The sequence below is a fragment of the Eptesicus fuscus genome, chromosome 2 (genome assembly GCF_027574615.1).
Source record: "Eptesicus fuscus isolate TK198812 chromosome 2, DD_ASM_mEF_20220401, whole genome shotgun sequence".
Taxonomy (NCBI): Eukaryota; Metazoa; Chordata; class Mammalia; order Chiroptera; family Vespertilionidae; genus Eptesicus; species Eptesicus fuscus.
In genome coordinates, this window is record NC_072474.1 from 28,729,075 (window position 1) to 28,741,169 (window position 12,095).

At 42.3% G+C, this 12,095-nt stretch overlaps 1 protein-coding gene across 1 annotated transcript in view; it reads right to left on the minus strand.

Moving 5' to 3' along the window:
- The window catches only part of IL2RA (interleukin 2 receptor subunit alpha), a 52,243-nt gene extending 47,309 nt beyond the window's left edge, over nucleotides 1–4,934 (minus strand). The window contains exon 1 of the mRNA XM_054722825.1: nucleotides 4,871–4,934. Coding sequence (XP_054578800.1) covers nucleotides 4,871–4,934 — 64 coding nt within the window. The remainder of the gene's footprint in view (nucleotides 1–4,870) is intronic.
- Nucleotides 4,935–12,095: the final 7,161 nt, after the last annotated feature.

Below are 12,095 nucleotides of genomic sequence, written 5' to 3' on the forward strand. Positions count from 1 at the left end.
CTTTTTAGTGGCTCCCCTCGCCCAGCCTCAGTCACCTTCCCACTCAAATTCTCCTTCCTTTTATGTTTCTCACTGTCACCCAAAGTTTGGAGTGGTGGAGCAGACAGTGGATTAAAACCAAGAATCCACACTTATATGTTATCTGTTCTTTTGGATTTGAAAAGAATGAAAATCACATATCCCTAATTTCATTTCCTAGGAGGGGAAGTAAAAAGTACAGGTGGGCTGGCTGGTGTGGTTCAGCATCAATCCATGAACCAGGAGATCACAGGTTTGATTCCCAGTCAGGGCATATGCCTGGGTTTCAGGCTCAATCCTCAGTGTGAGGCCTGCAGGAGGCAGCTGATTAATGATTCTCTCTCATCATTGATGTTTCTATATCTCTCTACCTCTCCCTTCCTCTCTGAAATCAACAAAGATATATATATATATATATATATATATATATACACACACACACATATATATATATATATATATATATAGATATATATATATATTATTTTTATTTTTTTAAAGAAATACAGGTTGGAAGGAGGCAGAGGAGAACCAGAATGGAGAGGTGGGAAGGAGCCCAGAATGTTGCCAATCCACCCCCCCAGCCAGCATACACCCCTTCATGGCATCCCACAATAGTGGCCACAGCTTCTATTTGAACATTTTCAGGGTGAAGGGGTTATAACTTTTTGAAGCAATCAATTGAATTAAGATACTTTTTCCTTTTCTCACAGGGAATGGCCCGGGATAAAGAGAAGAGAAATAGGTTCCCACTCATCTAAGATCTCTCCAGTGAGGAACAAGGAAATGGTTTCAGGCAAAGATTCCTTAATCAAGCAAGCAAGCAGCCGAAGGCCTCACCAACAGTGAGTCGTGTTTTCGCCTTGCCTCTTACAACTGCAGCAATTACCAAGGCGCTGGGTCGTGCTTGAGAGCAGCGGAAGGAGTTGAAAGTAACCTACAATGAGATGTCAGCTTTGGGACTTTGACACTGAAAGGTTGCTAGACCCAGATCCTGTTGTGTATGTCTTCAGTTTGGGGGAAACTTTTTCATCCCAAAGAACCACAACTTGAAAATGCCTTTCAAGCAGAGCTTATTTTTCCCCTATCAGAATTATTTGCATAGACTGGAAGGGGGCCTTGAAATCATCTCTATCAACCCTCTCATTTTACAGAGAGGAACTGAGGCCCAGGGAAGTATACAAATTTGTCAAAAATCACATCCTTCACATGTCTTCTCTTTAGTCCTCCAACACTGTTTGTTAGGAAGTGCTTTGGCCCTCTATCAGCTCCCTGCAAAGTTCAGTTTCCCTCTAATTCTCCTATCCACTGACCTCAGTTGACATGCCCCACTCCCTAAGGGAGCTCTGTCTATTTGCAAGGTTTCTACTGCTCATTGGGCAATGAGAGGTACAGGGAAATTAGCTCCAGTGGCCACCATGTTGAGGGATAGCCTGACTTAAGGGTCACTCTAGCTATTATAGGAATGACTTCAACAAGAAATTACACAGAAGTATTCAGCATACTCAAGGATTTAACCAAAAAAGTTTAAGAATACTTTTCTTTGAGATGAGAGGTTCAAGTGGTGGGGCTATAGAGCTCACCCACAGTTCTTTGCTAGCACCTCTCACTGTCCATTTGTGAAGTCAATTCTTTTGTGTCTCAGTTTTCTTAAATCTAAAATGGGGCATATCTACATGTGATACAGCACTGCTTATGTAAGACACACTTTTTTGTTGTTGTTAATCCTCACCTGAGGATATTTTTCCATTGATTTTTAGAGAGAGTGGAAGAGACAGAGAGAGAAACATCGATATGAGAGAGACACATCGATGGGTTGCCTCCCGCACACACCCCGACCAGGGCCAGGGATCGAGCTTGCACAACCAAAGTGCGTGCCTTTGACTGGAATCAAACCCAGGACCCTGCAGTCCACGGGCTGATGCTCTATCCACTGAGCCAAACCATTAGGGCAAGACAAACTATTTTTAAAAAGTAGAAACTATTTTATGAGGTACTTCCTATGCTTACCAAAACCCTGTCTTACCAAGGTATATCTTTTTTTAAATTATTTTTTATTTAATGATTTTAGAAATAGAGAAAAATATCAGTTTGTTATCCACGTTTTTATGCATTCATTGGTTGATTCTTGTATGTGCCCCGAAACTTTGGTGTATGCAGAAGATACTCTAACCAATTGAGCTACACAGCCAGGGCTCACTGAGGTATACCTTGAAGATGAGCAAGGTAATAGTGGTAATAACATTTTAGGATCTAGAGAAATTGAATGATTAGGTGTGAAGAGTTAAACATTTTTTGTTTTAATGACAAATGTGAAGATGGGAAATTCCAGTGTGGGCAGTAGTCTTTACAAGAAGAGATAATTAGAAATATCATCTTAATGGGTTTCCGCACTTTTTTTGTTTTTTATTTTTTAGTCTAAGGGATGAAGATTTGATCACAGAATTCCTAGAATGAAAGAAAGATGATCAAGGCATAGATAAACTCTCAGAATTTCCACAATTCTGAGAAAAGTGCCTCAATAATGTGCCATGGTAACATCAGGAGAATTTTCTTTTAACCACATCCCAGGACCCAGTAATATAGAGACTAAAAACATTCAAGTTGATTAATTGTAACACATCACAATTTTTAAATGGTGGCTTTGGAAACTTTCAGAATGAAAATCTGCCTTATGAATCAGCTAGAAATTGCATCTGTTGACAATCTGTTTGATTTCAATCGAGACCTCTCACTCCTAATGAATAAAAAGACTTAAGACTGGGTTCTTGGAGGAAAAAGTCCAAGATGAGATTATTTGTTACCCAACCCATTTCATTCTCTTTACCACCAAGTCCTCATTTGCCTCTGGATTGGACTATCTCAAGAACCTCATGAATTGCCTCTGTGCACCTAATGTCTTTCCACCCTATGCCAGAGTCCTCTCCACAGAGCTCTGACCTTGTCTCAGTGAACAGAACAGACAGAGCACGAGCAAGGGAGACCTGGGTTTGAGCCCCAGCTCTGTCACTGCCTGTGAGACTTCTGAATTTTGGGTTCTTCTTCATCTAGTGGGTTTGTGACACCCACACTGCAAAGTTGCTATAAAGATTAAAATAAGATATACACCTGGTACATAGAAGGCACTCTATAGATGATAACTTTTCTTTCTAGTCGTCTTTTCTTGACTACCAAATGGAGTTAAAATTTTTAAACTTGTTATCCAAGGCCTTGGATCATTAATTTGACCTCACCCTACCATTCCAACCTTAATTTCCAAAATCCTCACATCACTGTGCAGTGCTGGGGGTTGCAGCAGACCACTTGTGGCTCCCTAATGCTGCTCTCCTGTGTCTTTGCTCATACGGTCCTCTCTGTCTGGAATCTACTTATGGAAATGTACTAGTCCATCGGGGCTCCCCTTGCATGCCACCTTCACAAAGTCTTCTCTTTTAGTTTCATGCTCCCATAGATCTTGTCACATCCCAACTTTATTACTGCATTACTTTTATTATATCTATGCCTTTCTCCCTCTTACTAGGTTATAAATCTCTTAAGGACAGAGACTGTCTGGTTTATTTTTATATTTCCTACAGTGCTGAAAATAGGAATAAGAGGTATTGGATAGATTTTTGGAGAACTGAGTGAATGAAAGAGTCCTCATAATACTTCCACTTGTCCCACTGCCATTAAGACGATTCCTCAGATAAGTCACCATTTGCTAGCAATAACACAAGTTTACTTGTAACTTGTTTCCCAGAAATAGGACATGAATAATTGTCAAGACTTCTCTGTTCTGGCTTGGACTGACCTTCCACTTTGCAAAGACCCCGCTGAGACAGAAATCACATTATAAGCATTCCTAAAACCATGCCCACTTTAGCTGCAAAGTGAAGAAGTACCTACACCTGGGTCAGTTCACATCCCAACATAACTTGGCCACTTCCCCCAAACAAGCAAAAAGACGATATGCATCATCGTGTTTGACTTCTTAGCACATCTTTCTGTGGCCAGTTAGCATTGTTATATATCTAGAAATTAAGGATATGAAATTATAGACTTTGCCACCTTATCTGTCTTCCTGGGTAAGCAAGAGAAGAAGTCATGAGAAAATTCACACTCAGGTAGGAAGGGTGGTTTTGAGGTAGAAGTTGGTAGTTATTTCTTAAGAAAAAAAAAAAGTCCAAAAAACGTTGACAAACCCCATGTGAAAGGATGAATGAAATTCAAAATTTGCATATATATATATATATATATATATATATATATATATATCCTATACACATACATATAGTACATGCATATACACACATAAGAACACAAGAGAAAGTAGTGTCCTGAAAGTGAGCACACTTATATTTCCAAAATGTCTATAAAGTTGCACATATAAGAAGTTTCCTAGGTATGATTTCCTGAGGCAGTAGAGAACCAAGTATACATCCTTGAAGCTAAACTATGCTGAGATCTCAAATTATCCCAATATTTCCTATATGAGTTACTGACATCTCAGGCACATTTGCCTGCTCTTAGAGAGATTTCTGGCAGATTTTAACCATTATTTTAATAGCTGGTGGGTGCAGCAGAAAACTAAATCCATTGGGAAATAAAAGGAAATTTCTTTTCAATTATCAGGCCACTCTATTCATCCCAAAATTAACTGTCAAAGACTTTGAGTGACAGCAGAGCCCATCATTCCTAGCTCTTTATATAGACCAGGGACAATTGGGGCATAAAATGGGGCTCCAGAGGGTCGTGAAGAATTCAACCCCCTTCTCTGTACCTTCTCCTTAGGGGCTCTCTGTGATTCTGTGGCTGGGGAGAGGTAACATCCAATAGCCTTTCCAAGTTCCTGTGGGCACCTGTGACCCCTTACCTGGCACGCAGTCCGTTACCATGATGAATGTGAAGAATCTCCACATCAGCAAGCTTGACTCCATCTTGGCACCTGGGATCAACTGCCCACTTAGGGACAGTGAAGAGAAGATCTTTCTCTGCAGAACTCTGGGTTTCCAGTCAGCCTCTTGTTGGCATCGTGCTGGGAGGATGGAAGGTGAAAGGATCAGTCCGTTAGGGTTGTCATCCTTGCTGGTCCATCCAGTCTCTGTGACAATGAGGAGTGGCTCTCTATAAGCGTTAGGCTGATTTGTTCAGCCAGGAAATTGTGCCTGACATTCTATTCTCTAGTCTCAGATAGGAAGTGGTTTTAACCAGGTGTTTTCAAGTTCAATTGCTGGGAGGTGTGGGCTGAGGTTGGTGAGAAGGATAGGGCTTCGTTGATGAGTCTTCTTCAGCTTCACCCAGAACAGGAAAGGGAGATTCCCCTGCCGTTAAAGGAAGGTGAGCAAGCACTTCTTGGCAGTGGTCTCATCTAGCACTTCATAAATTGAGGTCTTCCCCCAAACTTGCAGCTCCCTGGGGAGTCAGCAGGGGTCAGACGAGATGGGGGAGCATGGCCTGTGTAGGAGGAGCCTTAACCGTAGAAGGCAGTTCCTAAAACTGTGTGACCACTAATCCCTTTAAAAAGTCTAGTGGGCATCAGGACAGGTCTCCAAGAGCCAGGTATTTGAATAGGAAGCAGCATACTGACCCATACTCAGAATACATTAACAATCTCCCAAGATTTATAATTGGTACTAGTCATTTTACCAGGATGTCCTGGGTTCCCAAATGTGAGTTGTTGTTTTATATTTTGCCTCCAGATTAGCCTTCCTCTTAAAGGAAAATATTAAAGGCGGGCTTTGGTTTTAAACTTTGGACTTTTTTGCAAAGTTAAATCTTGCTTCCTTGTTTAATTATCAGAGCACTATCTCCTGATTTTCATGAAATGGTTGACTTGTTTTTGCTATCTGGAAATTCATGTCCGTTAGCAATCATCTTGTTATATTAAAATACAATTTTTAAAATATTAGAAAGAAAGCAAAGATATTGACAAAAGACCATCTGGGCAAGCCCAAGCAGTTCATGATTCCAATATGTGTTTCTTCTCCCCCTGACCTCTCAGAAAGATAGCTACCTCTGAAAGAGCCTGGGGATTCTGCCAAGAGAGTAAGAGTGGTTTCCAGATTTTCCAGGACAAGAATTTGCAGAGAAAAATAGTAAACTGATCTCTTTCCCAGAGTGGGATACTTATCAAAATGTGACAAGATTACCTTTTAAGATTCCATAGCAGGCTTAACCTCATTGCTAGAAACCTTTTCAACTGTATGAAGTATACAGCAATCCCTGTTATTAAGCTGGAGAGTTTTGCTAGCTATACTTATCATCCTGTAATTATAAATATCATCCTGAAACAAACTTACAGAACAAATGGAATTTTGTTACAAGTAATATCCTCCCCCCGCCCCCCCAAAAAAAACCCAACCATTTAAGAGTATTGCCAATATGATGTTTCATCACCCTAGAATACTTTAGTGTGTGTTTCCTATGAACAAGGACATTCTCCAACGTCACTACAACAATTAAAATCAGGAAATGACATTGATGCATCACTGCCATTGAATCTCAGGCAGGTTTCTCCAGTTGTCTCAGTAATGTCCTTTCAAGCAGAAGGGTCCCGTTCAGAACCACTTGTTGTATTTAGTTGTCACGTGTCCTTAGCAGGTCCTCTGCCTTTGCTTGGTTTCATGACCCAGCACTTTTGAGGGATACAGGCAAGTTATTTTATAGCTTATCCCTCAATTTGGATTTCTTAATTGTTTCCTCATGATTAGATTCAGGTTTTGCATCTCTGGCAGTAGTGACACCATGTACTTGGGACACCCTTTTATCCCATTACTGACAGTGTTCACTTTGATCACTTGATTAAAGTGGTATCTCCCAGGTGCCCCCACTTTAAAGTCACTGTTGTCGCCTTTGTGATATTAAACTTTCAATTTATTCATTTACTTATGTCTACATGGACTCATTATTTTCTATTTTATTCAGTGGGTTATAATCTATCACGGTCATTTAGTTCAATGCCTAAATTGTCTCCTGTTTGTCCACTGGAAATCCATTCAAGTTGGCTTCTGTGTCCTTTGGACATGTCCCCATCATTCTTTGAATACTTCCTTGCTTTGGGGGATAAAACTGTTTTCCAGGCCCATCTTGTGCGTTCTCTGTCCAATCCCTGGAATCAGCCATTTATCCGAAGTTCCCTGATTCCTTTAGAAGAAACTAGTCTTTTATAAGCCAAGATATGCTCGTTGCTATTGGGGTGGCACTACTCCAGGGCTCTTCCCATAGACAGAGTTAGGGATTCAATGCGTGTTCACACACACACTCACCTTTATATCTATATTTATTTCTATATCCTCTGCACATATTGAAAAGCACGAGTTCACACTGATACATCCCCATTCCAATCTAACACCACAGGGTTGAATTCTAATTTTGTTCTTCTCTCTATTTGTAACTCCCTTCTCTGACTGTGGGAAATTTGGCTTCCATTATCCCTAGTTTATTTACTTTTTTATCAGCTCCCATGTATGCTATCAATCTCTCACCTCTGCCACCACCTTGCTCCCTACGTGGGTACCCTCTTCTCCCTGTGGAGGCTGTGAACCCCTATTCTGAGTCAATGCCCAGACTCTGAGAGAATGGCTCCTCACACTGATCAGGCTGCGACACCCCTTACCTGGCTAGCCCCCACAGTCCCATGGCTATCCTTCTGACACTGTTTGGATGCCGAAAGCTTATGCTGGGCCATTCCCCTTGGGGACAACCTCTTCTGCTTGCTTGGTTCTGACACCTGGCCACCAGCTCCACGTGTGAACCCCCTCCCCACCCCACTTGGGCTCAGATGGCCCTTGAGTAATCTGCCTATCTTTGTGGACTCCCTCTCACCCTGGCCAGGTTCTGACTACCCCACGGGCTGCTCCCTGTGGGAGTCCCTGCTCCACTTTGCTTGGACCCTGACTTCCTATTCTAGACAGTCTCCTCATGGAAACACTCTTCTCACCGCCTTGAGCTGTGATACCTCCCCCTCTGGGCTACTATATGTCACTGCCCACTGTCCACCTCAGTTGCCTCTCTTACTTTGTTCTGCCTGAAAGCTTTAAGACCGAATTATTCAGAAAGGGAAGGAGAAGAGGAAGGCTTGTGGCCACTATTCTAGATAAGGCAGTAAAAGGCAAATGAGGCCAAAAGGTGGAACCCAGACAACCTTAGAGAATAAAGTCATATGTGATGAAGACACAAACAAAACCATAATGACCTCTAAGATTTTAATGTGCTTCATATTTTTTAAACTCTAAAACATCTTGGGAATTAATATTTATTATTAGAAAGTAATAATTACCTGAAGTTTACTACGATCTTCAGTTTTCTACCAGTTTCTTTTTTCTCTATGAAGTTAATTTTAATGATATTTATTTATAAATATTTTGAAGATAAAAAAAATACTAACCAGGATTCATAAGTTATACTTGGATTAAAGTAGACAGAAAAAATTAATCTCACTGATTAATCAGAGGAATTAGCAACAGGGAGGGCCACACGCTTGGGCCTGGTTGTGCAGGAGGAAGGGGTCAGTCTAGGGCCTGAGCGGATAGATGAGGGCGATGGTAGAGTTCGGTAAGACTTGGGGAGGTGGTGATACCAGGAGAAGGAAGGTTAAGGAGGAGACTAGATCTTGGGGAAGCTATCCTGGGGAAAGCTGCACTGAAAGGACCCATAGTAACTGAGGGGGTGGATGGCAACACTCCAGGCCAGGCTATCCCTGCTGCCTGTTGGAGAAGGGCCATTTGACCTCTGGGAGGGAGCCACTCCTACGTGGGCTCAGAAATCCTCCAGTGCCCTGGTTTGTCTGGAATGAGGAAGGCAGAGAGAGGAGGAGACTGAGGGTCTCACCACCCCTGCTGGAGACCAGGTGGCATTGGGCAGTTGATGCCTAAAAATGATTTGGAAGGAAGGCCGTGGGGTGCAAGGCCACAGGTGGCCTGGGAGGGCAGACCTTGAACTTATCAATACCAGTAGCCCCTTATTTTCTAGGCAAAGGGTTGTGAACTGGCCTGGGGATGAGGCCAGGTCTTATGGAAATTGAACTTAGCTTCACAGGGCTGAAGGCTCTGGCCAGGGTGGTAATGTAATTTTGGCTTGGCCTGGGAGAGGGTCGAGGCCAGGCCCAGTCTGGTGGAAGGCAGGTCTGGGGGTAAGGCCAGACCCCTGGTCGGCGATGAGGGTGGTCTAAGGAGTGATTTAGGAGAGAAGCTGCTATCTTAAGCAGTTACTGGTACGGCGCCCAATGTGTCTGACAGGCAGGGCCGCTGAGCATATTTTTATGTCTGTGGACAAAATTGACCCACGCTTTATGTTCCAGGTGGCAGTGCTTCCTTTTGGACTTTTCCTCTAGGTTTGGTGCTAAACTCTCCTGTGAGCTCACTCTGCCCCTACTCCTCCCTTTAACTCTCTTGAGGTATCACATTCACTTAAAACATTGCTTTTGGTAATCTGGCAAGCCTGAGAAAGTTGGTGAAGTCCCTGATGGAGTCAGTGTTGGTAATCTTGAAGGAGGAAAGGCTCTCCCTGCTGAGACTCTGGGTGGGGTGGATTGGTGTTTCTTGCCGGTGGAGAGGGGGTGGGGAGTAAATGTGCACCCTTGGGTGGGCCCGCAGCAATGGTACCAGATGAAAGTTACAAAAGTGCCTTATGGGCTGTGGGTTGTTACTATAGTGTTCATCATACAATCAGATGGCACCAGGAGAAATGGAGCCCTGGGTCAGTGTGAGTTATAGCTGTGCAGGAGGGGAGACCCTGCAGAAGGGCCTGCCTAAATGATGCCTGCAGATTGAATTTCCAGAGTCTTAGGAGGAGGAAGTTCTCCAATGTCATGTGTCCAGGCCTTGCTCAGGAAGCCCTGTATTCAGGAGTCCATCATTTAAGGTTTTTAGATGAGCTTCTCAGGGAGCAATCTTAGAGTCCAAATCAGATGTACTAGTATCTGAGCCACCAACAGATGTGTTTATTTGAATTTTGACCTGGAACACCTACCTCCAGGCACATGAATGCCAGCAGGCATCCCTCCTTTTGGGGGTGGTTTTCAGATGCTGCGTTTTCTATATTGAGTCTCCTGTATTGCTAGTTCTCTGTTACAATCCTTGTTCCAAGAGGTTCTTAAGCTGTAGAACATTTTATGTTGATGCCACAATGCAGAGTGATGCCTTGTAGATGGGGCTTGCAGATGGACCCCAGTGTCCCTCTCACCTACCCTCCGACCTACTTGCCTGTGCATTGGTCAAAGAAATTCTTAGTGTGATGATATAACTGTGGGGAAATGTTCAAGTTTGAAATGCCTTAGGCAAATGCTTGGATGAAGCAATTGGCAAGGGGAGGCGGGGGTTGTATTGTGCTGCAGTCTGGGAAGGTACAAGTTGGTCATGCCCAAATTCTGTTAGAAATGGCAGGTCTCCGTTGGGCATTCCAGTTGCATTGCAGAGAACTAAGGCAGGAGAATGGTCCCAGTACTGATAGTGATCTTTGATTCATTTTGCTGTTTTTTTTAACTTGAATTTTACTTGATTAGATTTCAAAGTAATCTTGGCATTCAAATAGGAGGACCTTGGGGTGAGGGTTATAGGAATGGGAGTGCACAGATTGACCCTGGTACTGGGAGGGGTGGGGGTGAAGAAAGGAGAGGAAAGATTAGGTATATTGCAGATTGTGGGTTGAAGGGAATTCTCTGGAGACATCAGTGGGCAGAGCTCATGAGAATTTAATCAACCTCCTGGGCAAAGAAAATACTAGTTAATATTTATAAATTATTAATGTTAGTTGAATTGTTGCTTGGAAGCACAAAAGTTTCTTGGAAACTTTCTTAAGCACTTAAAACTCTCTGTGCAGAGGAAAAAGCAATTGAAAGATGGGTGTCAAAAACTTGCCTCAGCAGAGTATTAACATCCTTCACTGCTTTGCAAGCTTCTTAAGTGGTTTTATCTAAAGCTGTGAAAGTGAGTCTTAGAAGAGAATTTAAATGCTCAAATTGTGGGCTTTTAAAGTATTTACATTTGAGATTTGGGTGTACACTTGAGATTAGATGTACTCTTTTGGGTTACTCTTCGTGGTTTGTAACTCATTTTTATTCACTTTGAGTTTGTGATTGAAAATTCTGAGCAAAGTGAAAAACAATGATTTCTAAAGGAATTTTGTATGTTACATCATGCCTTATAAACACACCACTTGTCTTTTCTTTGTGGTCAGTGTAATTAACAACAAAATTTTTGTTTACTATTATCTTTTAATAGCCATTTTAACAAAGACAACCAAATAACTTGTTGTGATCACTGTAAAATTAGCAAACAACCCATGTACCAAGGATTAGCTTATAAGCCATCATATCTTTAGTTTGAAGGGAGAGGGAGAGATAGAGATATCAATGATGAGAGAGAATCGCTGATCAGCTGCCTCCTGCATGCCCCATACTGGGCATTCAGCTCACATTCAGGATATGTGCCCTGACTGGGAATCGAGCCGTGACCTCCTGGATCATAGGTTGACACTCAACCACTGAACCACATCAGCCGGGTGAAAGTTTGTGTTTTTTTAAGTGATCCCGTACTAGAGGGGAAACTATCAGCCAAAATCAGTTTGGAGAGTAAACTGATTGGGTGGGTGGCTTTTCTAAATGTGGTCTGATTGTAAAAATTTAGGGAAGGATCTGATCACCCATGATGCATCTATTGAATTGGTAAAGTGATACCAGTTGCTTTTTGTTACCATGTCCCTCTTGCCTTTAAATTTCACTTAAAACTTTTTAAATTCCCAATACTTTTTGCCCTTGGGATATTTTTTGTCTTCTGGGTTAAAAATAAAAGTTTAAAAATATGTTGGCACTATGGTTCTTAACCAGTGACTTTGGCATGAAACTTGGCTCAGATGTATCTGATTTGGACTCTAAGATTGCTTCCTGAGAAGCTGATCTGAAAACCTTAAATGATGGCTTCCTGAATACAGGGCTTTCTGAGCAAGGCCTGGACACATGACATTGGAGAACTTCCTCCTCCTAAGACTCTGGAAATTCAATCTGCAGGCATCAATTTATGCGGGCTCTCTCCTTCAGGGTCCAGGTACAATATACTCCACCCAGGGCCTGGGAGATGTAAAGACAAAAAAAAATAGAGTTC